A 24,527-nucleotide genomic window follows, 5' to 3' on the forward strand; every position below is an offset into this window, starting at 1 on the left:
TGGGAAATTACATACAGGAAATGTTAGTATTTTCTTTATTAACAATACCTATATTTAGAGTCATAGAAGCCGAGTAAGCCAAAGGGCAGCAGGCAATATCAAACTACACAAGAAAAAGTGACTATGTGCAAACTTTCTGTCATTTTTGCTGAAATAAACTGTTCAAACAAAGCTAACATCAGAGATAAGCACAATTTACTTAAATGTTCAATAGTATGGATGTCAACATTTTGATTGTTACCACTGCCAGCACTGCATAAAGTTAAAGGTTTTGTTTGGAGGTTTTGTTTACAATACTGTCACCTCTAAACCCTTACCCCAAAAGACCATTTTATGCATAGAATTGTTCAAATGACATTGCTCTCCTTTAAAACCACAGCTTAGGATCAAGGCTTGGGTTCTAAGCTCTATTAAGAACCTTTCCATAATTTTCATCAATTCCACAAACTAGAAGATTTAATTTTAGTTGATCATTTGATTATTAAAACATTTTCAAACACTGAAGGGTCCGAGATGTTGCTGTACCTGCAAGCTAACAAGTTAGCCTGTCACAGTTTCATGATGGGACACCTGGGTCAGAGACAAATGTCTTTATCATTCATGGTGTAGCAAACGACATGAGTATCAACATATTTGCATCTGTTCCCCTCCTATCTAAGTCTCAAAGGGGTGACATGGATGGATGCATACAGTTTCCCACACACACAGTGGGTTGACAAGAGGGGAACCTTAGATTTAAGCCTAGGTGCCTAGGAGACTTGAATCTTTTATAATTGGCAGTAAACATGCCTATTCCTTGCTCTGGAGGGAGACACTTATCTCCATCTCCCAAGGCTGGGGGTGTTTAAAAAAGGCTTCTCATTAATTTTCATTGTGTTTTTAAAACTCTTGGCTGAAGTTATAAGAATTTTAACCTAGTACATGTCATACAGACTCTACCTTTTTAAAAAGAATACACACACACACACACACACACACACACACACACACATTTGACCCTTGAACAACATGCAGATTAGGGAGGAAGACCCTCTATATGCTCAAAAATCCACATATAACTTATAGTCAGCCACCCAAATAGGCAGTTCCTTGGATCCATGGATTCAACTAATCAAGGATCATGTAGTACTGTAGTATTTACTATTGAAAAAAATCCAAGTGTAAGGGGACCCACACCATTTATTTAAACCTGCATTCTTCAAGAGTCAACTGTACATGTTTATATATTTAGAAACCAGAGCCATCCCATGAGAAGTGGAGTAGAAACTGTCATATGAATTTTACAGAAAAGACAATAAGAAGTAAAATAATTTTTCCAAAGATAATATGAACATCCCATTAATTTCTGCTGCTTCTAAACCTATCCTATCTACCTATTTGCCTCCACTGCAATGGTCATAAGAAATACTACAACCAGAACCCAGAGCCTTCATCTATCTTTTCTTATGCTACATAGCACATCAGGAGAATATACTTCCTACAGGTTAAATCGGTGGTTCTCAACCAGGGGTGATTACACCTCAGATATTATTTGGCAACGTCTAGAAGATATTTTCAGTGGTTAGGGATGCTACTAGACATCCTACAATGCACAGGATAGCAACCCTCAGCCCTCATCCAACAAAGGTCCAACATGAATATCTTTAATAAAATCAATGCCTTACATCAATGAGCTCGTAGTCATTTTTGGCATGTAAGTGTCTCAGAAGGTACCAACGTGCTGTTGAAACAATAGATCTGGGATACCCAGGCTGATACACCACTCTCTCTAAAAGTCGCCGTGTCTCTCTGGGAAAAAGATATTTACTTTCAGTCCAAAGCATGTAAATTAATATAAGATATTTCATATACTAGTCTCAAACACACATTATCTTTCTCATTCTTTTGCAGACAACGTGCTGATTACTTCATGAATTTTTTCATCCATGTAATGAAAAAGGTAGTAATAATGGTTAACATTTACTAAGTATTTATTATGTGCTCCATAGTATGCCAAGTGTTTTACTCATATGGTCACATTTAACATTCACAACCTTACAAGGTAGGTTGCTGCTATTATTCTCATTTTGCAGATACGTAAATTAAGGCTCTTTCCAAATAGAATGGGGAAAATGACCCTTATTTCATAAGCACTTCTGACTGCTCTACTTCTAATCCCTCTCGAAGGTAGACAGAAAATAAATAATGCAAAGATAATATAGAGTGGAACAAGAAGAAATATTTAACATCTACACTAGAGGCTAAGTGTATAATATCAGGCTTTTAGTATATATATTTAAGAATGTGTACAATATATGAACCTATGTAATAACAGGCTGATTTACAGTTGTGTTCTAATTTTTTCTTTCCAAATTTACTAACATCTATGGCTCCAAAAACTTCTGTATGGGTAGAAACGACACAAATTGTGGTAACTTCAGAACTGCTGAATAGGAAGATTTTGTAAGTAGCAACTGGTTTGAAGTAGGAGCTAAAGAAGAACAGGCCCTGAAGATGCTTTTACATAGGAATCACATAGTAAAGCACACTGCTTTTTCTTAGGCGGTATGTTTATTTGAGCTGATTTTGGGTGGAGATAAAAATTATGGGAGCTGCTAACAGAGATTACAGGCAATTGGGGTTAAGGCTCTCTAAGTCATGTATACTGAGCTTCGGCAGAAAGAGTTCATTAGTAAGTTCACATTATAGCCTAAAACATTTCTTGGTGAAATTAGTCATATAAGAAGTGGCAAAAATAAATAAATATCAGTAAATGATGCTGGAATTGCTAATTAGTCATAGGTCTTATTTCTTCCTTCACTCTTATTTTGTGGTATTGATGTGACCTTTGCCACACATTTATATGTGTTAAGCTCTATGTCTACAATTCTTATTCTGTTCCAGTAATATATGCTCCTAAACCATTGTTTCACTTATGCTTTGTATTATGTGTGATATCCATTAGAGCAAATATTCTCAGAATTTAAAAATATTCTTGCCTGTTTTTTCATCCATATGACCTTTAGGTAATTTTCTTCAAATTTATTTCTGACCTCATCTCCGCTTCCAATAAAAAGACTACTAAAATTTAAATTTAAATTTTATAACTTTAAATTTTTATATTTAAATCTGTGAAGCTTCTAGATTTTCTAGATATAAAAACCAAATTATTTATAATATAATATCTCTGCCTTTTTAATATTTATTACTTTTTTTCATAGCTTATTGTCTTGCAGGAATTTATGTCAATCTAGCCTTCAACTTGAGCCTTTTGGGTTTTGTCTGTTTTTAGAATCCACATTTACATTGTTGGCTCATCCTAAAACAGTGAAGAGCAAAAATTCCAAGGCCTTCTTCACTCAAAATGCTGTCATGCAAATCTCTCATATTCTATATCTGGGTACCAAATCACTTTTTTAAAGTAAGACTTTATTTTCTTCCTTACTGGGTTATTAGAACCAGGCTTTCCAAGGTAGAAACATATATATGAATAACATCAAAGTTTGTTAAACTAATTCTAAACCTTTGTTTTGTAGGATTAAAAGTGAAGAAACACTTTGAAGAAAAAAATGAACAAAGATTCTTCATACCTTGCTCCCATTTTGCGTTTGAATTGTAACAAAGATTGTAAAAGGACAGCAAGCGGACAAAAGCAAAGTTTCAAGGCCTCAGTTGTAGCTTCTTGAACCAAGGATGGCCAGTGATCACTGGAAATATTAGCCTATAAAAATAAAAGACAAATATTAAATCATTAAACATTTGACACGTTTATTTTTTTAAAATAAATTTATTTATTTATTTTTGGCCGCATTGGGTCTTTGTTGCTGCATGCGGGTTTTCTCTAGTTGCAGCGAGCGGGGGCTACTCTTTGTTGTGGTGCGTGGGCTTCTCATTGCGGTGGCTTCTCTTGTGGAGCACAGGCTCTAGGCGCACGGGCTTCAGTAGTTGTGACACGCAGACTCAGTAGTTGTGGCTCACAGGCTCAGTTGCTCCGCAGCATGTGGGATCTTTCTGGACCAGGGATCGAACCCATGTCCCCTGAATTGGCAGGTGGATTCTTAACCACAGCACCACCAGGGAAGTTCTGACATGTTCACTTTAAAAAATGTAATCAGCTCTTATTTGTTGACTGGCTACTTGTCTAAGTTGTCATGTAAATGCTACAGGGAGCAAAATTCTACAAAATGATTAAAATCTGATTCCTGCCCTTATAGAACTACAAAACAAGGCTGACAGGGATTAAGGAAGGTTTCAAAAAGGAGATATCACTTTAAAAACACTAAAATATTTGCTAAAAGAAAATGCACTATTCTATTACATGGGTGAATGAAATCTATCAATTACTAAGCCTCTGGTCTACCAAATATACAAAACTCAATTTAACATTATTCTTTAACTGGTAGTGTATAAGTTCCACATTTCAAAAATTATCTAAGGAGAGAAGAAAGATTGAAATGAAATATGTTAATAAAATCCCAACATAGGAAAAAAGGTGCAAAGTAGATCAGAGATAAATCAAAGTCATCAATTCTGAAAAACATTTTAAGAATTTCACTTTATGAGGAAAATGTTAAGATATCTATACATTACTTAGGTTGCAAACGTTAGTTTGTTATAGTATGTACTGACTCAGAAATAACATAGATAAGTAGTTCCAAAGAAACAGTAACTGCAAATAAAATGGTGAACACTCTACTGAATTACATAAGAAGGAAAAAAAATGCATTTAAAATCTTTCATTGAAAACATCAAATTGTAACCAAGAATTCATAATTACAGATATCTAGAATACACATTTTAATAAAGTCAATATAATAAGTGAATACACAGTCCCTTTCAAACACTAAATTATTTTTTTTAATGTTAGAGCAATAAACTCTGAGTTCAGCACAGGCAAGAGTAATTTGTTTAATCAAGGAAGAGGAAGCCATAGGGATAATGAATATGAAAACAGATCCGAGATTATGAGGCATCCTCCATAAAGATGGCAGCAATGGCACCTTGGGTATATCTGGAAAAGAATGTAAGGCAAAGCCCATACTAATAAAATTACTCCTAATATATTTTTATAAACCAATAACACAAAACTCTCACTGGTTGCTTTTCTAATACACTCTTTAAATTCCAAGAATTCATATAAAGTATTCCATAAAGTTAGCCCATATATTATGATATAATAGTTTCTATATGTAACTGGTATACTAAACAATGTGACTAGAATACACTTATTTTTGTCTCCCATTATGTTTTTAAAATTTATTATATGAGGGAGACTTTTCCTCATATAATAAGGATGTAAATTACAGTAGGTCCCATGACTCTGACATCCATTCACAAACACGGTCGTAATTAGAATGTTCTCTTTTCAATACTTCAATCTTCAGTCAAAGGTAATATTTACACCCCACTCCCATCTCCTCAGGTCCCAGCTAGGGTATGCTTACAGGGACCAGCACATGGCTTGTTCCTCCGCCCAACACTCCCACCTTTTCTTACTAACTGTAGTTTAGGGAACCAACTGAAATATCAGAAGTTTGACTGATGCCATCATAAGATGATGCTCTTTAGGCCTGACAGATATTTAAAGATCTTTTTCTTATCCAGACTTACCTAGCTTTATCAGAGACTCTCAACTTTATGCATAGTCTCTTACTGCAGGACCAGCTATGAAATCGGTGGGGCTCAATGCCAAAAAAACAAAAACAAAAACATGCAGGGCCCTTTGTTACAAAATGATTAAGAATTTCAAGATGGCGGCTGCAGAGCGTTAAACCCAGTGTGGAGGCCTATGTAGGTGCACAGGAGAGGATGCACACCCACGAAGCAGTCCTGCTCAGCTGCAGTTCCACTAACCTGGGTGAATGAACTATTCCACTTACTCTCCTCACATGCTATGGCAATCTGGAAACCTTTAGCTAGCTTCCTTTCTGCTAGATCCCATCATTCCTCTAGGTGGCTCTACATGTCAGGATCTAAGACAATTCCCATGGCAGTCCACTATCTCAGCTGGCATCACTCATTCCTGGCCCTAAAAAGCTCTAGGAGCACCGCTGACCCCACGCTGCAGCAACTCTCCTTCACAAGATGGAGGGCATCTTGTACCCAAACATACACTCCTACCCACTTTTGGGATTCACTCACTGCTGACCACTCTGTCCCAGAAGCATACAGTCACTTTCCAAAACATGAGCAACTCTCTTCCCAGCAGGTGGAGAGCCAAAGCTTCCGAGGCATGTGTCAGATACCTGTCCATGTATTTCTAGACGTGTGCCTCCAGGACCTCAGAGGTCACACATCAAAGCCTCACTCTCTCTGGCAGCGAGACTCCCTTCCTTGTCTGGTGGGCACCTGTGTGTGGAACGTGCCAGGGGGACGACAGGGGAGGCAACAGCTTTCTCCAGAGAGATTTCTTCACAATCCTCCAACTCTGCTCTTCTAATCCTTTTATAGCTTCCTTATAGGTTAGTCTTCTACCCACTTCAGAAATTTGTATCTTGGTCTGATATTTCTCTTTGGAATCTGATATTTAATATCTCAGGGGAAACTTTCAGTTTAATAGCCTTTTCATGTATTATTACACATACAATAGCTTCTCTTAAAACAGTCTAATTTTAATATACCCATCCTCTGTACACTGCCAGCTTTTTACCAGAGAAATATGACATCTCCTTATAATAATTGCTGGGTATCAAATCTTATAACAAGCAAATTAGATGTGGATGGTGCTTTAAAGTTTACAAAGGCATTTGTAAATGTTAACTTCATTTGATATTCCTAATACCTAGGCAAAGTAGGTATTACTACCTCCACTATTACCAAAAAAGGTTGGGGGAGCTCTAGACAGCTTAATTGGCTGAAGTTTTCACAGGTTGGACTGGTAGAAACAAAACCAAGGCTCTTACAGAGAACACTTTTGTGGTGGTAGTAGTGGTGGGGCAATGGGGGCAGGTATACCTGGGTATTACTAAATTGTAAGCTAATTTTCCCATCTGTAAAATAGGGTTCTTATGAATATTAATGAACTTAATATGTATAAAGCAGTGTAACAGAACCTAGCACAGGCTAACTGTTCTGTATGTTTGCTATTATTATTGCTATTTTAATTTTATTTCAGGGCAGATTTAATTTCCCAGCATGAAGAACAAACAAAAATCCACATCACTAATAATATTTATTAACTAACAAATAATAAGTTAGACTAAAAGAGTATCGATTTCTCCAGTTCACATATTCAAGAGCATTTATAGGTGCTACATGTGGCTTCCATAGCCCACCGACTGCCAATGTCACAAAGACTTTTGTTAAATATAAATATGGGACAAACAAAACAAAATGTTTGGTGATCTAGAATTACCATTAACCACCATTTCTTTCCAGCCAAATCACCTCAAATTTGACTACCATTACTTAGTCCAGTCATTCAAAAACCATTGGTGGAGGAGCTCCTATATATAAGGCAGAGTGGTAAAGCAAAGATGCAAAGATGAACAAAACATGGCCCTAACCTAAGGAGCTCTGAAATGTGCTCCACAGTAATAGCACCAAAGCTGAATAAATTTCCTAATTCTTATATTTCTTTGGCAAAATGTCTAGTTAAAGCAAGTAAATAACGTTGGCAATGGACTACTATGGCAAAAGCATGAGTTAATTCAGGTCTGTCTAGGAAATTTCTTCCAAAACAAAAAATGATATTTTATCTTTTAATTACAGAAATAACATGCATATGATAAAAATTCAAACACTATCAAAGGATATAAAATGAAAAATTCTCCTCCACTATCCCTTAAAGACCCCTAGTACTATCCTCCAAAATAACTGCCATTAAATTTCCTTTGTATCTTTTTGTATCTTTCCATGTGCCTATTAGCGTGCACACATGTACACACACACACGCACACACACACACACACACGATGCAGAGATATATATTCTTAAAAATACATACCACACATATATACACTCGAATAGCATATCATACACATTGTAGTGGAGTTTGCTCCTCCATGCATCCACTTAAATATATATCTTGAAAAGTTTTCCACACTAGTATATAAGACTCCTAGATTAATATACCTACCTTGGTATCAGAAAACATATCAAGTCAAAAATTACTAGAAATCCCTCTTACAGAATGTCAAATTGAACTAAGAAATGACTAAAATGTTAATTAATTATTGGTATCTTTGTCACTGATGAGTAGCTGGGCTAATTCTAACTTAAATCACCAAGAAACAAAAACGTATATTCTGCCATAATTCAACTTTTAAAATTGCAATCTTTGTTTTTTCCCCCTAAACACTGACAGTGTCCTGCTAGAGTCTATAGGTTTATGGTATGTTACTCTTATGTCCATCAAAAAGCCCAAATATAAAGTCTATGAGGAGACCACACTAGAAGGTGATGAAACTATAGGAACTCAATGGAATAACACTATGTAAAAAGCTTTTATCTTTAAGAAAAATAAAAGAATCAATTTTTCACATCATAATTATAACATGATCTTACCATGCAGACTTCTAATGCAAGCAGTGCTAGTCTCAACAGGCTTGAGAGTTTCCCACTCCAGCTGCCCTGTTGGGATGCTACTTGTAGACTCTTCCTATAACACATCTCTGCAGCACCCATCATTCCTTGGGACTGATATACATGTGCCAGCCACTGAGGAACAGCAAGAGAAAAGAACCCAAAAGATTTTAGTTTTGTACACAGTCTACTTCCAACAAATTCAATAAACTTTGATGAAACTAAATTTTTAATTTAATTATTGATAAATTCTGTGCCTCCAAAACAAAAATCACAGGTCAAAAAAGGGGTAGCCATCTTGCCCATTCTATTAGCAACAGCCACATCCAGTCTGAAGCCTTAAAAACTCTCCCAAGATGGCAAGTCAGGAACAAAATCAAAATGCAATATGATTTTTTATATATTACAGATGTAACATTTAACATGTGAAAATCAATGCACTCTACCACATTAACAGAATAAAGACAAAGAAGCATTCTCATAGATGGCCCCCACCCCAAATCCACTCATTCATGATAAAAAAACAAATCTCTCTTGACAAACTCAGAAGAGAAAAGGATTTCCTTAATCTGAAACATAAATTGGACAGCCATTTTAGAATCTGATAAATACCTACAAAAATCTAAAGCAGGGCTTCCCTGGTGGCGCAGTGGTTGAGAATCCGCCTGCCGATGCAGGGGACACGGGTTCGTGCCCCGGTCTGGGAAGATACCACATGCCGCGGAGCGGCTGGGCCCGTGAACCATGGCCACTGAGCCTGCGCGTCCGGAGCCTGTGCTCCGCAACAGGAGAGGCCACAACAGTGAGGCCCGCATACCACACACACACACACACACACACACACACACAAAATCTAAAGCAAAAATTATAATTATGAAATTACAAATGTTTTCTATCTGGAGTAGAGAATAAGACAAGAATGTTCCCTTATCACCACTCTGCTTAACACTGTAATTGAGGCTCTATATAAATAGTGCAATAAGGTAAGAAAAAAATTTAACATAAAAATATTAGAAAGAAAAAATAAAACTTCATTATTTGCAAAGGACATAATTGTGTATACAGAAAACCCAAAACCATTTCAAAAGAATAAGTGAATTTAGCAAGGTTTCTGGAAGGACAGTATATAAAAATTAACGGTATTTCTAAATGTTTGACACCAACATACAGAAAAAAATACCACTTGCAATGGAACAATAAAAAAAATCAACTACCCAGAAATAAATTTAACACAAAAATGTAAAAGACCTCTATTGCAAAAATTTTAAAACACTGTTGAGAGAAATTCAGAGCTTAAACAAGGAGGAATATAACACATTTATGGATAGAGAAACTCAATAGTAATACTTTGTCAATTCTCCCCAAATTAAACTATATGTAATTCCAATCAAGATCTCTGTAGGACTTTTGTTTGATGGGGAGAGTAAGGGTAATTGACAATTTACATGTAAATGCAAAACACCTAAAGTGATTGAGACACACTTGAAGGAAAACAAGAAAGTTGGAGGTCTTAATATTATCTCCACATATCAAAACTAATTATAAAGCTATAAGCAAGAATAAACAAATAGATCAATGAAAAAGAAGGAAAAGAATAGGGAGCCTTAAAAGACCCAGTCACCTGATTTATGACAAAAGCATCACTACAGTTTAGTGGGGACATAATGGTCAATGGTCTTTTCAAAGGATGGTACTGGGACAATTACACATCCATATAGAAAAAAATGAACCTTGACCCTGCAACACTCACAAAAATTAATCCAGGATGGATCACAGACCTACGTGTGAAAGGTAAAACAATGGTTTCTAAAGAAAAACAGGAAAATATCTTCATGAACTTGTAGTAAGAGTTCTTGAGTAGAACACCTCAATAATGCATTAGCCATTTAAAAATGATAAATTAGACTTCATTAAGATTAAGAACTACTCATCAAAAAATAATATTATGAAAATGTTAAGCCAAGGTGCAGATGTGAGAAAATATTTGCAATACAGATATCCAAAAATGTGCCTGTATCCAGAAAATATGATTCCAACAATTCAGTAAGAAAACAGCATATGAAAAACTACAGTAAAGAAAAGGTACTTCAAAAAGAGGAAATCCAAAGATCCAATAAGCGTATGAAAAGTGGCTCAATAGCATTTGTCATCAGGTGACTTCAACTTAAACCACAAGATACTATTACCTACATATCCTTTGCAAAGGGAAAACAATAACCAGCATCTAGCAATATCAGCAATTGGAATGCTCATAATTTGCTGGTGGGAACATAAACTGGATAACCATTTAAAAAAACCATTTGACAGGATCTACTAAAGTCAATATACACATACTCTATCACCCAACAAAAGGCATATCCCAGAATGGACACAGCACCATTAATCATAATAGCCCAAACCTGGAAACACAGTTGACCCTTGAACGACACGGATGTAACTTATAGTCAACCTCTGTATCCATGGTTCCGAGGATTGAACCAACCATGGACTATTGAAAAATATCCATTTATAAGTTGACCCGTGTAGTCATTCAGTTTAAACCCATTATGTTCAAGGGTCAACTGTAATCCAAACAGTAAAAGAGATATTTTACAGTATATTCATAAAAATAGATGAAAAAAAAAACTATGGCTACACGAATTTCAACTAAATGAAACAACTAAATGAATTTCACTGACATGATGTTGAGTGAAACCAGATACAAAGTGATACTCCATTTATATCAAGTTCAAAAACAGGCAAAATTAGATAGAAGTGATAGAAGCCAGAATAGTATTTCCCCTTTTCTTTTGGACATAGGGGGCGATCACAAAGGGAGAGCATGGGGAAGGCAGCTAGACTGCAGAAAATGTTCTATATTTTGATATAGGTCACGGTTAAAAACATATATACATATATAATGAGTATAAGATTTTTACACTCTATTCTTTGTGAATTATACCACAGTATAAAAGAAAACACATATACTATCTCTAAGACTTTACTTACTGTATAATTTATCCTTTAATTTTTCCCTTTTAGTTTGAGAAGGTGTTTTTCCCCTTGATAAAGAACATGAGATCATAAATATCCAGTTGACCTTAAAATTAAAGTATCTTAACTCTCATATGGCAAATTTACTCTGAGAGGGAAAAAAGCACCATATTTCTTCAAGGATTAGAGTAAACAAAGTGGCTTAAGTTGCATAATCCAACTATTTTACACCATTATATAATCTTTTTAAGCAGGACATCAAAACTGTCAACATAACAAAAGATCAAAATGAAGAACAAACTGTAACAAAATAAGCTTCTGTAAAACCTATATCAAAAAGTCCCTTGATACTATCTTGTGGTACAGAAAGAACTATAACAAATTGAGTAATTATATGCTTTTTGTATTTTACTATCAATAAGAATAAAGTACACAGTGATCATTATGTATTTGTCCTTGTGGTAAGCAGAGCCAGCTAAAAGGGCAGACAGTCTATTGATTCAGTCCGTCCTGAAAAGAACTATTTCTAAGGGCACTAAAAACCCATTAAAATCTTGGATATAGGTTACCTGTAAAGTAGCTAAGTAAAAACTACACACATCCCCTCTAAAGACAGAGTTAAACACCATTATGGTAACTTTATTATAAAATGTTTGTAACACTTAGCTCTCTTACACCAATCCCATGTAAAAGACAGTATTTTCAACACTATTTTAAAAGGAGAACATTTATAATCAACAATGTTAAAAGCTTCGAAGCCGTGCAGCAGCAGATCCTAAATGAAATTCAACTTCTTTAGTTTCTCTAACAATACCCTTTAAATCCTGAAAATGAGAGATATACAGTGAATCTAAAGGCAAGACAAAAATGGAGCATACCCCTGACCTCATTTAATATCACAGAGCATTTTAATTCAGGACTCACATAAGAAGAGAGAATTTACCTGCCAAGCTGGAACAGAGGTTGAGTTGGACATGACTGTTTTTTGCAGCTCTTCGAGTACAGCATCTGGGAGAGGTTTTTGTGACTCTAGGAGTGGTTTACATTGAACTTGTCTCAAAAGTAAGATAACAGCTGGCTGATCAGGGTTACTTTTTAAATTCTAAAAATCAAACCCCAGACAGAAATACATCAAACAGGTTCTTAAATGTTAAATGTAAAAGGCAAATAAGCTATTCTCCATATTTTAAAAAAACCCTGATTTTAACCTTTTCTTATTAAAAAATAAACAATAGCAAAAGTCAACAGAACACTGAACATCTTGGGAATACCAAACTCTACACTTAAATAAGCTCCAAAATCAGTAATGCTATTACTGTAGTTTATAAGTTGTTAATCCTAGATTTAATATGTCCCTTTGACTTGGTTTATTCTTAGGTGATATCTTGAAAAATTTAGGTACTACATATAAACAGGTGAACTAAGAAAATATAAAATTAACAGTGAAAGCTAAAACTAATCCTTATTGGAAGAAACTGAACTTTTTTTAAAAAAATTAATTAATTTATTTATTTTTGGCTGTGTTGGGTCTTCATTTCTGTGCGAGGGCTTTCTCTAGTTGCAGCAAGTGCGGGCCACTCTTCATCACGGTGCGCGGGCCTCTCACTGTCACGGCCTCTCTTGTTGCGGAGCACAAGCTCAGTAGTTGTGGCTCACGGGCCTAGTTGCTCCACAGCATGTGGGATCTTCCCAGACGAGGGCTTGAAGCTGTGTCCCCTGCATTGGCAGGCAGACTCTCAACCACTGCGCTACCAGGGAAGCCCAAACTTAACTTTTTAAGAGGGAAAGAGTTATAAATTTTTTCCTTTCTCAACCTCTTAACAAAGATACTCATTGTCCTTCCTCCAGGAACAGACTTCTTACACTCTGGGAGTAAGAGAAATGACCCATTTACCCAGGCCATTTATTTACACCTTAAAACACATACACACACATATAGATGTATTTTATGTGTGTGTGCATATATATATATATAAAATATGTGTATGTTGTATATGTGTGTATATATACATGTATATACATATATACATACAATATACACATACAAGAAGAAGTTAAGGAGATTCTCTAAACAAGTCTTTCCACTATTGTTTTAAACATTTCTTTCTTTATTGCTTGTCTCTCAATGACATAATTCTTTATTTTCTATTATTAGGTCATAGTCCTAAATGTCCTTATTTCTGAAATGTGATTGCTTTCTTCTAAGTAAGAGACTGGGACATAAAAATGACAAGGAAAGGTTCATAAAAGTATCCCTTATTCTGTCAAGAGAGAGCACGAAGCAACTGTCAATTTATGCTTACTAAATATTCACTGTATTACTAAACTGTCCTGAACCTAGATGGAATTTCTTAAATAAAAGAGAAAATGTATTATTCTGATTTTCAGAGAATTCAAGGACCAAAGGGATCTTCAAAGATCCATTCTTCTCTCTCTGGAAAATTTAAACTGATCTTTAAAAAAACATTTCTAGAAAGACAATACCTTCTCCCTGGTAAGCATTTATGAAAACAGATGTTTTCAGGAAAAATGATGTTTAAAACTCCCCTTATTCATTAAATTATTTTTGAGTTGGTTTATGAAACTGATTTGTTCATTCAATAAATATTTACTGAGACCCTACTATGGGTTAGGCAAGGTGTAAGAATTTATTCACACAGCCTACAATCTAGGTAGGTAAAAACTGACTACTCAATAATTCCCGTCACCCACTTAACAATCCCCACAGTCATTCTACATTGTTCAGAACTTTGGGAAAATGTAGGGATACTGGAAAACATAGCATTCTGAAGAGAGTCACTAGAAATCAAAGGAATATATGCTTCCATAATGGTACCAAAAAAAAAAAAGATTAGGGCTTCCCTGGTGGCGCAGTGGTTGAGAGTCCGCCTGCCGACACAGGGGACACAGGTTCGTGCCCTGGTCCGGGAGGATCCCACGTGCCGCGGAGCGGCTGGGCCCACGAGCCATGGCCGCTGAGCCTGCACGTCCGGAGCCTGTGCTCCACAACGGGAAAGGCCACAACAGTGAGAGGCCCGCGTACTGCCAAAAAAAAAAAAGATTAAAACCTTGAGCCTTAAGAGTCAGACAAATGTGAGCTCAAACAGCAACTCCATCAATTTCTACCTGTGAACTCCTGTGCAAATTACTTACCCTCTTTAAGCCTTAGTTTTCTCACTTGTAAAAATGGGGATAATAATAAATACCTACGTCATAGGATTGTTGTGAAGGTCAAATACAAAGTACTAAATGTATTAACTAGCTTACAGTAAGTACTCAGTTAATATTGAATATTATTATCATCATCACCACCACCACCACCACCACCAAATGCTCTTTAAATAACGTGCATTCTATTTTTGAAGTTATTTTCCAAGTAGAATAAGAATCCATGAATCTCAATTCCATAACAATACCTTTGTGCAGAGGGCTTCAGCTTCAGCTATTCTTCTTGTGTCTATTAGACCAGTGACAGCTTGGGAGAGAGACCACTTTTCAAGAGATTGGTTGTAATTTTCAAAGAATTCTTTGTCTTTATTTAAAAAAAAGGTCAATGTTACTTTTTTCTGCAATTTATAATGTGTTCTCAGAGAAGTAATCAGTTGTTAAGAAGTATTACAATTAAATTACCATGCATATACAACTTTTACACATATCACTGGAATACCATAGACTATCAACATGAGACATGTTTCTGCAAAGTTTCATAGCAGGAATATTTACAGCTGAATAACTTAGGACTTTATGACTTACATTAAAAAAAATACTGTGACTTACATTTAAAAAAATCACTATCTTCAGTAAAACTAAAAATACTTCATTGAAAAAAAGTAAAGATTTATTGCAATATAATTGACATATGATAAACTGCACATATGCACATATTCAAGCTGTAAATCTGATGACCTTTGACATAAGAATACATCTGTGAACCATCACTACTATCAAGATAATAAACATATCCATCATCATGAAAAGTTTCCTCCTACTACTTTGTAATCACTTCTGTCTCCAGCCCATCTCTCCTCTTCTCTGTCCCCAATCACCAATCATTTTCACTCACAACAGATCAGTTTGCATTACCTAAAATTTCATATAAATGAAATCATAAAATATAAACTCTTAGGCATCTTTCATAGCAGTTAACATGGTAAATTACATTCATTTTCAAATATTAAAGCAACCTTGCATTCCTCACTTGATCATTAAGTATTACTATCTTTTTTATGTGTTACTGGATTTGAATTGCTGAAGTTTTGTTATAAATTTCTACATCTGTAGTTCTGTAGTTTTCTTGTAATGTCTTTGTGTGGTTTTGGTATCTGCATAATCCTGATCTCATAGAAGAAGTCAGAAAGTGTTACCAACTTTTCAATTTTCTGGAAGAGTTTGTATAGAACTGGTATTATTTCTTACTTAAATGTTTGGTAGAATCCATCTGGTCCTGGAGTTTTCTTTATAAGAAGATATTTAACTATAAATTCTGTGTCTTTAATAGATATAAAGCTATTCAGTTTATTTCTTCTTAAGTGAGCTCTGTATCTTTTAAGGAATTTATCCATTTTATCTACATTGCCAAATTTAACAGCATAAAGTTGTTCTTAAGATTCTCTTGTGAGCCTTTTAATAGCTATAGTGTTGTATCCTCTTTCAATCCTGACAATGGTACTCTCTGTTTTTTTCCTGATGCCTGGCTAGGTTTATCAATTTCATTGATCTTCTCAAAGAACTACATTTTGCTTTTGTTGATTTTCTGTTTTCTATTTCATTGATCTCTACTCTATTTTCTTTTCTTCTGCTTACTGGATTTAATTTCCCCTTCCTTTTTCTAATTTCTCAAGGCAGAAGCTGAGATCATCGATTTGAGGCCCTTCTTATTTTCTAATGTGGACATGTAATGCTAATATATTCATATAAGCAGTGTTTTAGGAGTATTATAGAATTTTATATGTTGTTTTTTTCATTTTCATGCAGTTCAAAATATTTTCTAATTTCCCTCTGCCTTATTCTTTGACCTGGATTATTTAGAAGTATGTTATTAAGTTTTCAAATATTTGAGAATTTTCCAGAATTTTTGGTTATTGATTTTTAAATTAATTCCATTGTATTAAGGTAACATACTTTGTATGATTTGAATCCTTTTAAATTTACTTAGACCTGTTTTATGGCTCATAATATGATATATATGGGTAAATAGTCTGTGTACACTTGACAAAAATATGCATTCTGTTGTTGTTAGGAGAACTGTTCTATAAGTTCTAACTAGGTCAAGTTAGTTAATAGTGTTTTTCAAGTTTTTAATTATATCTTTACTAATTTTCTGTCCAATTGTTCTATCAATTATCAAAAGAAGAGTGTTGAATCTCTATATTTATGAAGTTATCTATCTCTCCTTTCAGTTCTATAAGTTTGTTTCATGTATTTTTCCATAATTTTTCATTTTTTCTACCTATTTTATTGGGAAATACAACACAGATTTTATGTGTTTTGAAGCTTTGCTACTGGGTGCCTAAATTGTCCTCTTGATGAATTGATTCCAATGTGAAATGACCCTCCTTATCACTAGAAACATTCTTTGCTCTGAAATCTTAATTTGTAGGAAATTAATGTGGACACTCCAGCTTTCTTTTGATTAGTGTTGGCATGGTATATCTTTTTCCATTCTTTTACTTTTTAGGTCATTTTTGTCTTTATATTTGCATCTTTTAAAAATTGATGTATAGCTGATTTACAATGTTTCAAGTGTACAGCAAAGTGATTCAGTTATACATATATATATATATATATATATATATATACACACACATATATATTCTTTTTCAGATTCTTTTCCATTATAAGTTATTACAAGATATTGAATATAGCTCCCTGTGCTATAAAGTAGGTCCTTGCTGTTCTTCTATTTTATATATAGTACTGTGAGGTTATTTTGGTCTTTAAAGATAGATTTATATTTTGTTTATGTTTCTTTTAAGCAGTATATAGTTAGCTCTTGCTTTTTCATCCAATCTGTCAATCTGTGCCTTTTAACTGGGGTATTTAGACCACTACACTTAACTTGATTATTGATATGGTTGGGTTTAACTCTATTGTGTTGTTTTCTCTTTATTCTATCTATGTTCCCTTTTTCTCCTTTTTGTATTATATAATTCCATTTTTTCTACTTTGGTGGCTTATTAATTAAACTCTATTTTTTTAGTGTCTACTTTAAGGTTTAGAGTATTCATCTTTAACCTGTCACAGTCTACCTTTATGTACAGTTGATCCTCTGTATCTATGGATGTGGAACACATGGATATGCAGAGTCAACTATTACTACATCATTTTATACAAGGGAGTTGTGCATTGGTGGATTTTGGTGTCTGAGGAGGGTCATGAAACAAATCCTCCACAAATCCTTACAGATGACTGTAATATTATACCACTTCACTTACAGTATAAAAACTTTACAACAAAATACTTCCATTTTCCCCTCCTGGCCTCTGTGCTATTGTCATGTGTGCGTTAAACAGTTAAGTACATGTTAAAGAGATTTCTATCATGTGTCATTTGTGGATCTGTTTCTATTGATTGATTTTTCTCCTCATTATGGGTGGTATTTTCCTGCTTATTTGCATGCCTATTAAGTTTTAACTGGATACCAGACATTGTGAATTTTACCTTGCTGAATGCTGGATATTTCTATATTCCTGTAATGTTCTTGAACTTTGTTCTGTATGCAGGTAAACTCCTTAAGCCTTGTTTTTAAGCTTTGTTAGATGAGAATATAATAGCCTTTCATGTAGGGCTAATTCTGCCTACTACCTTTTGGCAATATCCTTCTGAATACTTTATCTTGAATATATCATATGTATGAAATGCTTTTTTAAACTTACTTGAAGCAGAAACAGCAGATAACAGTGCCAACTGTAAATCCATCCTCTTTGGCTGAGTGTTCTTCACTAGGGCCAGTTTATCATCAGCATGACAAGCTGCCATTAGCCCAGCCCAGACAGCAGGATCACCTAAACACAGGAAATACAGTTAGGAGGCTGTCAATATCAACATGTTGCTGAAAAACTACCAAAAATGAAAGTAAGAGTTTACAAATACCAACAAATGAAATAAAATATTATCTCCAGAAAAATTCCATTTTCTTAAAGAAAAACTAGTTCATAAGGCACATTACTATATTCATCCTTTAAGATTTGCCGTTTTTTCCAAACACATCAGAGGATAAGAAATATCCTATTTAACTCTTCTTCCATGGCTGGTTACGTGAGTTGCCTAGAGTACTATGCTGTTGTGGAAAGGTCAATTATATTCACTTTCACTGAATACCAAGGGCAAGTCTCACAGAGTCACTTGTGTTCATCACTCTCCCTATATTAAAGGCTCAGTCATAGGAAAAGCAAGATAACACAATTTCTCAGCTCTTAAGAAAAGTCTGAGACAAAGGAAAAGCTCAAGACAACTCCATTTTACCTATGTTCTAACAGCCAAACATAAAAGTCACTTTATCATTCCAAGGAAGCAAGTATGATTACACTGATGTATCCCTTCATCCATTTGGTCTTTCCTTCCTTCCTTCACACCTTGACGTAACTTCAGGGAAAGAGGTAAAGCCCAATAGCAGTGGGTTAAGAAGGTAATAAAAGAGATTATGAATATAGACTCCTCTTTTCAAGAAAGTTAACTGTGAAAACAGAAAGCTGGATTGGGATTTGGAACTTAAGCTTTTTAATTTGTTTGGTCTTTTGTTTCACAAGTCATATTTTGCAGGTTAATATTTATATGGTTAATATTTTCAGTCCTATTACCCTTAAAAAAACAAATGGATAATTTTTAAATCCTACAAGGGGTTCCAGTTAACAATACAGTCACTTAAACATACTTCTTAGCTCTAGTTTTTAATTTTTTTCTTACCTAACTGCCCCATCCAATATATATCTCCTATCAAATGGCTGAAATACATGTATTTTATTTATAGACAGTCAGTATTACTGCTAATTGTACAAGAATCATTAGAAATCTTATGTAGACCAAAAATGTTTATAAAAAATTAAATACATATCTTGATATTATAAAATAACTTCTGCCCAGATAATGCCTACCTTATTTTAAATATCATAAGACATAATCAAATCCAGAATAAGAAAATCGGGACCATTTCCTAGAATTTATGGTGAGATATGAATACTATATAATGAAAGGCAGATGACTGAATCTTAGATCTGGATTTTAGGTCTAACAATGCCACTAATTAACTATGCAGCCACTCTTCCTTTGGAACACATATTTCTACAAAATAAGGCACCTAAATTAGATGATGGCTCAGGTGCCCTCAGGTCTAAAATCCTATAATTCCAGTTGAAGTGGACTCAATTTTTGTGTTTCTAAGATTAAGTGAACAACTCATTTAAGGATCTTAGGGTATTCTATAGTTTAGATTTTGGGAGGGGGATGGACATTAGCTGGCAGTAATTTCTTTTGTCACAATTCAAAAGAATTGCTGTCTTCATGAACTCTTCTACAGATAACCAGCAACTCAAATTCTCTATGAAACAAAGTGATAATATTATACATATATATGTATATACACATATATATAATTTATACGTATATATATATACTAGAAACCTAAAAAAATTTTTAATATGGTTTGCTAACAATACCTTTTAATATCACAGAAGCACTAATCTACCAGGCATTGGATTTCTTTCCATTCAATTCTAAATTCCTGGGACTATATTTAAATTTCTGAAAAGATTCCTTGGAGTACCATCTATCAAAACTGTACTTTGTCTAACTAAAGATCTACAAAGGTTAGATATACAGCTACTACACATAATTACAATTACATTCACTTTCACTGGACTCCAAACAAGTCTCAAATAAGCACTCAGCTTCATCAGTCAGTCCCTGTTTTAAGCTTCCTATATGACTCTGCTTCCCTGTTTATGAATTTCTCCAGATAATATGGGAAAACCAGAGAAAATGATTAGAGAAGATCTTAGCTGGGCAATCTCACCTTTCTAAAGTGTATGCCACGTACACAATCAAAGGCTGACATCTATCATTCTAGATCCACAGTAAGAATTCTTGAGAGTAATTCTATATCTAATACTTGCTTGGGAACACCTTTAAAAAATCAGAAACTTACCTAACATAGAACATAGATAAAACCAAATGTTTAGAATTTTTTTTTGGTCTATTTCAAAAATGAAAGAAAGAATAAACAGCAGGACATTGGTCTGTTTACTTGTTTTATAAAATAATCTCTGAAGTTTAATTAGGATCCTTATTATTTATTGTGAAGATAGTACTGAAACCTGTTCTTTGTATGTTTCCCCACAGTCCCTGGACAAAAGCAATAGCATTCTGATCCAGCAAATGTTTGAAGTGCTCTGAGGGAATATACTGTTTAAAGCTATATTTCATGTTAAAAATAATATTATGTAAAAATATATCCCATAACCCTACTTTGTTAGACATTCCAATCCTCTATAGCATTTCTCCAGCAGTGGTAACGGAAGCATGCTGATGCAGGTTATATGCAGTTCCTCAGTGCCTTTTGTGACCAATGGCATACATACGACTCTGGTTAGAACTAAGAAATTAGTTCAGGTGAGGCCAGCACCTTGGCAGTTCTAACAGTTACCATAGAAGACATATCTCCACTCTTCAAGAAGTTAACTACACATAAAAATAACTAAACATGTTTATTAAATAATTTAGTAGCTATAAATAAACCTCATTAAACCAGACTGATGGAAAACAGAAATAAAACCACTTTTTGAAAATATATAATTAAGAGTTTCAATAATGGTTAATGAAGTATCCTTAAACAGATATTCCTTTGAGCCTGCTTCGATAACTGATTATCTCTTAAATATCAGAAGCGGAATACAGTAATCAAATAATATGCAAGATCTTAAAATATTTTAAAATTCCCTTATTTCATAAAAATACAAACTTTGCTTCTTTAACACAAATGCAAGATGGATAGAATCCTAAATAATGAAATGGATCACATTATATTCACCTGGAGAAAGGAGAGCTGCCTTCTGAATGGCCTTTAGTGCAGTATTTTTCTCACCATCTGCTGAACTGCTTCCCACAGCCAACTGATTTACTGCCGTGTATAGTAATGCCTTCTACAAAGAGAAAGGAAGGGTGTTAACCAATTCTCTTTATAGCTCCCTGACTTTCAAAGTGACTAAAAGTAGTACTATATTGGATATGATGTGACCCCTAAGCCTAAGAAGAAAAATTATTCATCAATAATATTATTTAACAATATTATTTAACAGTAAAAAATATTATTTAACATTTCCTTTGAATTGGGGCAAACTAACCTTTCCATGATTTGAGTCCAGAATATGAGCCACATTTCCTGCTACCGCACCTCCCTATAATAGTAAACAAATTATTACTTATATAAATGCATAAACTTTCACAAAAAAGTAAAAGTTAAGACTGATAAAATCTTTACATTAAGTCATTTGAAAGGTTCAGCTTTATCACATCTGTAACTTTTAAACTCCTTAAGTACCAACTTTAAAAAAGCAGTTTAATATTTTTATAAAAGAAAATATTTGCTACTATGATCAGTTCAACTCTGCTCTTTTAAAATATTCATTAAAGATCCAAAAGTTACATGATTTTACAGTAATAACAAATATACAATTTTCTAACAATATACAAGATTGTGAAACAAAGACTGAAAGAAAAAAAAGAGAGACCACAAAACTTATTTTAAGATCTAACATAGTTTTACTCCATGAAAATTTAGTATTTTTAAAATGTCCACAGTCCCCAGTAAAATAAGTAACTAAAGGTCAGAGCATCATGAACCTCATGGCCACCACCTCAATATTCAACTCAGTACTAAAAGTAAGCAAAATATACACAGCACGATAGTTTTCATAAAGTCGATCTGAAATCCTTAATTTTTAAAAATTCAATTAGACATTTTACCTGGAAAAGAAAGTGAATTATAAGAATAACATAACAATCTATACATGTTCAAAAGAGTCCACCTGCTTCTTTGTATCTCCCATAACACCCAGAGCAGTACAATAGTACATGGAAGAAACTCCGTGTACTACTTGTTAAATGACTAATGAAAAACTTCACTAAATAAGAGAACTCCCTTGCTCTATTAGTTAATTATTTTCCAGAATGATAATGTTAATACTGATACTTTACAATTATATTATATACCACATCATATGTTATTTTATCTTTTGCCAGAATTTAGAACATTACTCACCTTTGCATTTCGTTGAGTATACTGAGCAACTACTCGGGACAACAAAGACCAAAGAGCAGGATCAGCTGGGTTACTATAATGATCATTAAAAGCAGAGGGCTTAGAGACGGCAGTTACTTTAATCACAAAAAAATACCCCCCAAAATCAACATTTTATTTAGTATCTAAGTTAAAAATCTTTTAGACATCTAAAACAAGTTCAAATTAATTCTCTACGTGTGGTTAAAAGTGACTGAATTTTTAGAAACATACTTTATATCTCCTACACACACCTACAGTTTTTATTAAAATAAGAAAGAAAAATCAGCAATGTGATGATTACAGAGCCATGAGATCCAATTAAGAAAGGTTAAGGAAATTTTAATATGCTGTGTTCAAAAAAAACACAGAGATGAAAACTATGGAAGGAAAATAAACTACAGATATAACACTTTATTGCTAAAAATAAATCTAATAAATAGCCACTATTGCTAGTGATAACAACTTTCTATTTTCCAAATTTTGAGTATTAATGAATGTTTGAATGGCCAAAAAATTCCTAAAACCATCAAACTGGATGGTATCAGATAACAAACTGACAATACCAAAACTTGAGAATTTGTAAGGGCTTTCATATTAAAACAAGACTTGGTACAGGAGAATTTGGGGAAAATGTTTTGTGCTCAGTTACAGGTCCTGCATGAGTCCTCCATGTATAAACTGCCTTTACTCAGTATTTCTAATTTTTTTAAAAAGCTTAAAAATCTTTGTCAATTTGTCAAAAATTGTATCTTTATTCTTAAAATTTGCATTTATTGTATTATTAATGAAGTTTCAGATATTTTCTTGTATATTAACCGTTTTTATTCCTTCATTTGTGAATAAACTTTTCATGTTCATAAAAAAAAAAAAAAAAACCCAAGATTTGGGCCTTAATCTGAAAGATTTTCTGTTCTCTCTTTACCAACTGAATTTTTTATTTAAATTGTTAGAGGTGAAATAACGTGTAGTCAGTTACCTGATCCTATGTACAGTTTCATAAAACCACAGCCTGGTTTCCAAATATATATGCTTACTGCATTGTACAGTCTTAATAAGGTCCAAATATCAAAGACAACTTCATCAAGTATAACTAGACCCCAAGTTCACAAGTACAGAATTTACCTGTGAACAGCTTTAGATGCTTGTCTCTGCACTGCCACAGTGCGACCTTGCAGTGCATAGATTGCTGAAGTAAGAAGGCACCTCTGATAATCATTGTGTTTCTGTTTGTAGTGCTTCAGTAACTCATTAAGTGCAGCTTTTGACAGTGTTACATCCTGCATTGCCAATCCTAGAGCACACAGGGCTTGAAGGCTTTCCGTGGTTGGTTCTTTTAAGATAGAGCTGTAAATATATTTTTAATTGCCTACTAGCCATGAGTACAATCATCTGTAACTATTAAAACACACTTAACAGTTGGTAGAAAAAACAATTTACTTATAGCTTCACCAAACTACAGTCCAGCTTTAAGATAACTATAAAACTAAGTTCCATGGTTTCTAGGAACAGTAATTTCCCTGAATTTCTTTTTTTTTTTGGCGGTGTTGGGTCTTTAGTTGTGGCGCCCGGGCTCTGTAGTTTGCAGCATGCAGGCTCAACAGCTGTGGCACGTGGCTTAGTCACCCCATGGCATGTGGGATCTTAGTTCCCCAACCAGGGATCAAACCCATGTCACCTGCATTGCAGGACGGATTCTTTATCACTGGACCACCAGGGAAGTCCCGTTTCCCTGAATTTCTGAAGTAGTTAAAAGTGCCAATGGCCTTCGCAGAGCATC

The 24,527-nt window shown here is 34.3% G+C and overlaps 1 protein-coding gene across 8 annotated transcripts in view; it reads right to left on the minus strand.

Annotated features, from left to right (window-relative positions):
• SKIC3 (SKI3 subunit of superkiller complex) overlaps positions 1-24,527 on the minus strand; it is a 91,408-nt gene that overhangs the window by 4,288 nt on the left and 62,593 nt on the right. For all 8 annotated transcript variants that reach the window (XM_067031346.1, XM_067031345.1, XM_067031348.1 and 5 more), the window contains 10 exons: positions 23,873-24,094; positions 22,730-22,802; positions 21,813-21,866; positions 21,500-21,611; positions 18,351-18,479; positions 14,892-15,007; positions 12,419-12,577; positions 8,485-8,637; positions 3,570-3,700; positions 1,665-1,788 (listed from right to left, as the gene is read on the minus strand). In XM_067031346.1, coding sequence (XP_066887447.1) covers positions 1,665-1,788; positions 3,570-3,700; positions 8,485-8,637; positions 12,419-12,577; positions 14,892-15,007; positions 18,351-18,479; positions 21,500-21,611; positions 21,813-21,866; positions 22,730-22,802; positions 23,873-24,094 — 1,273 coding nt within the window. The remainder of the gene's footprint in view (positions 1-1,664; positions 1,789-3,569; positions 3,701-8,484; positions 8,638-12,418; positions 12,578-14,891; positions 15,008-18,350; positions 18,480-21,499; positions 21,612-21,812; positions 21,867-22,729; positions 22,803-23,872; positions 24,095-24,527) is intronic.

This window comes from Kogia breviceps, chromosome 4 (genome assembly GCF_026419965.1).
Source record: "Kogia breviceps isolate mKogBre1 chromosome 4, mKogBre1 haplotype 1, whole genome shotgun sequence".
NCBI classification, from domain to species: Eukaryota; Metazoa; Chordata; class Mammalia; order Artiodactyla; family Physeteridae; genus Kogia; species Kogia breviceps.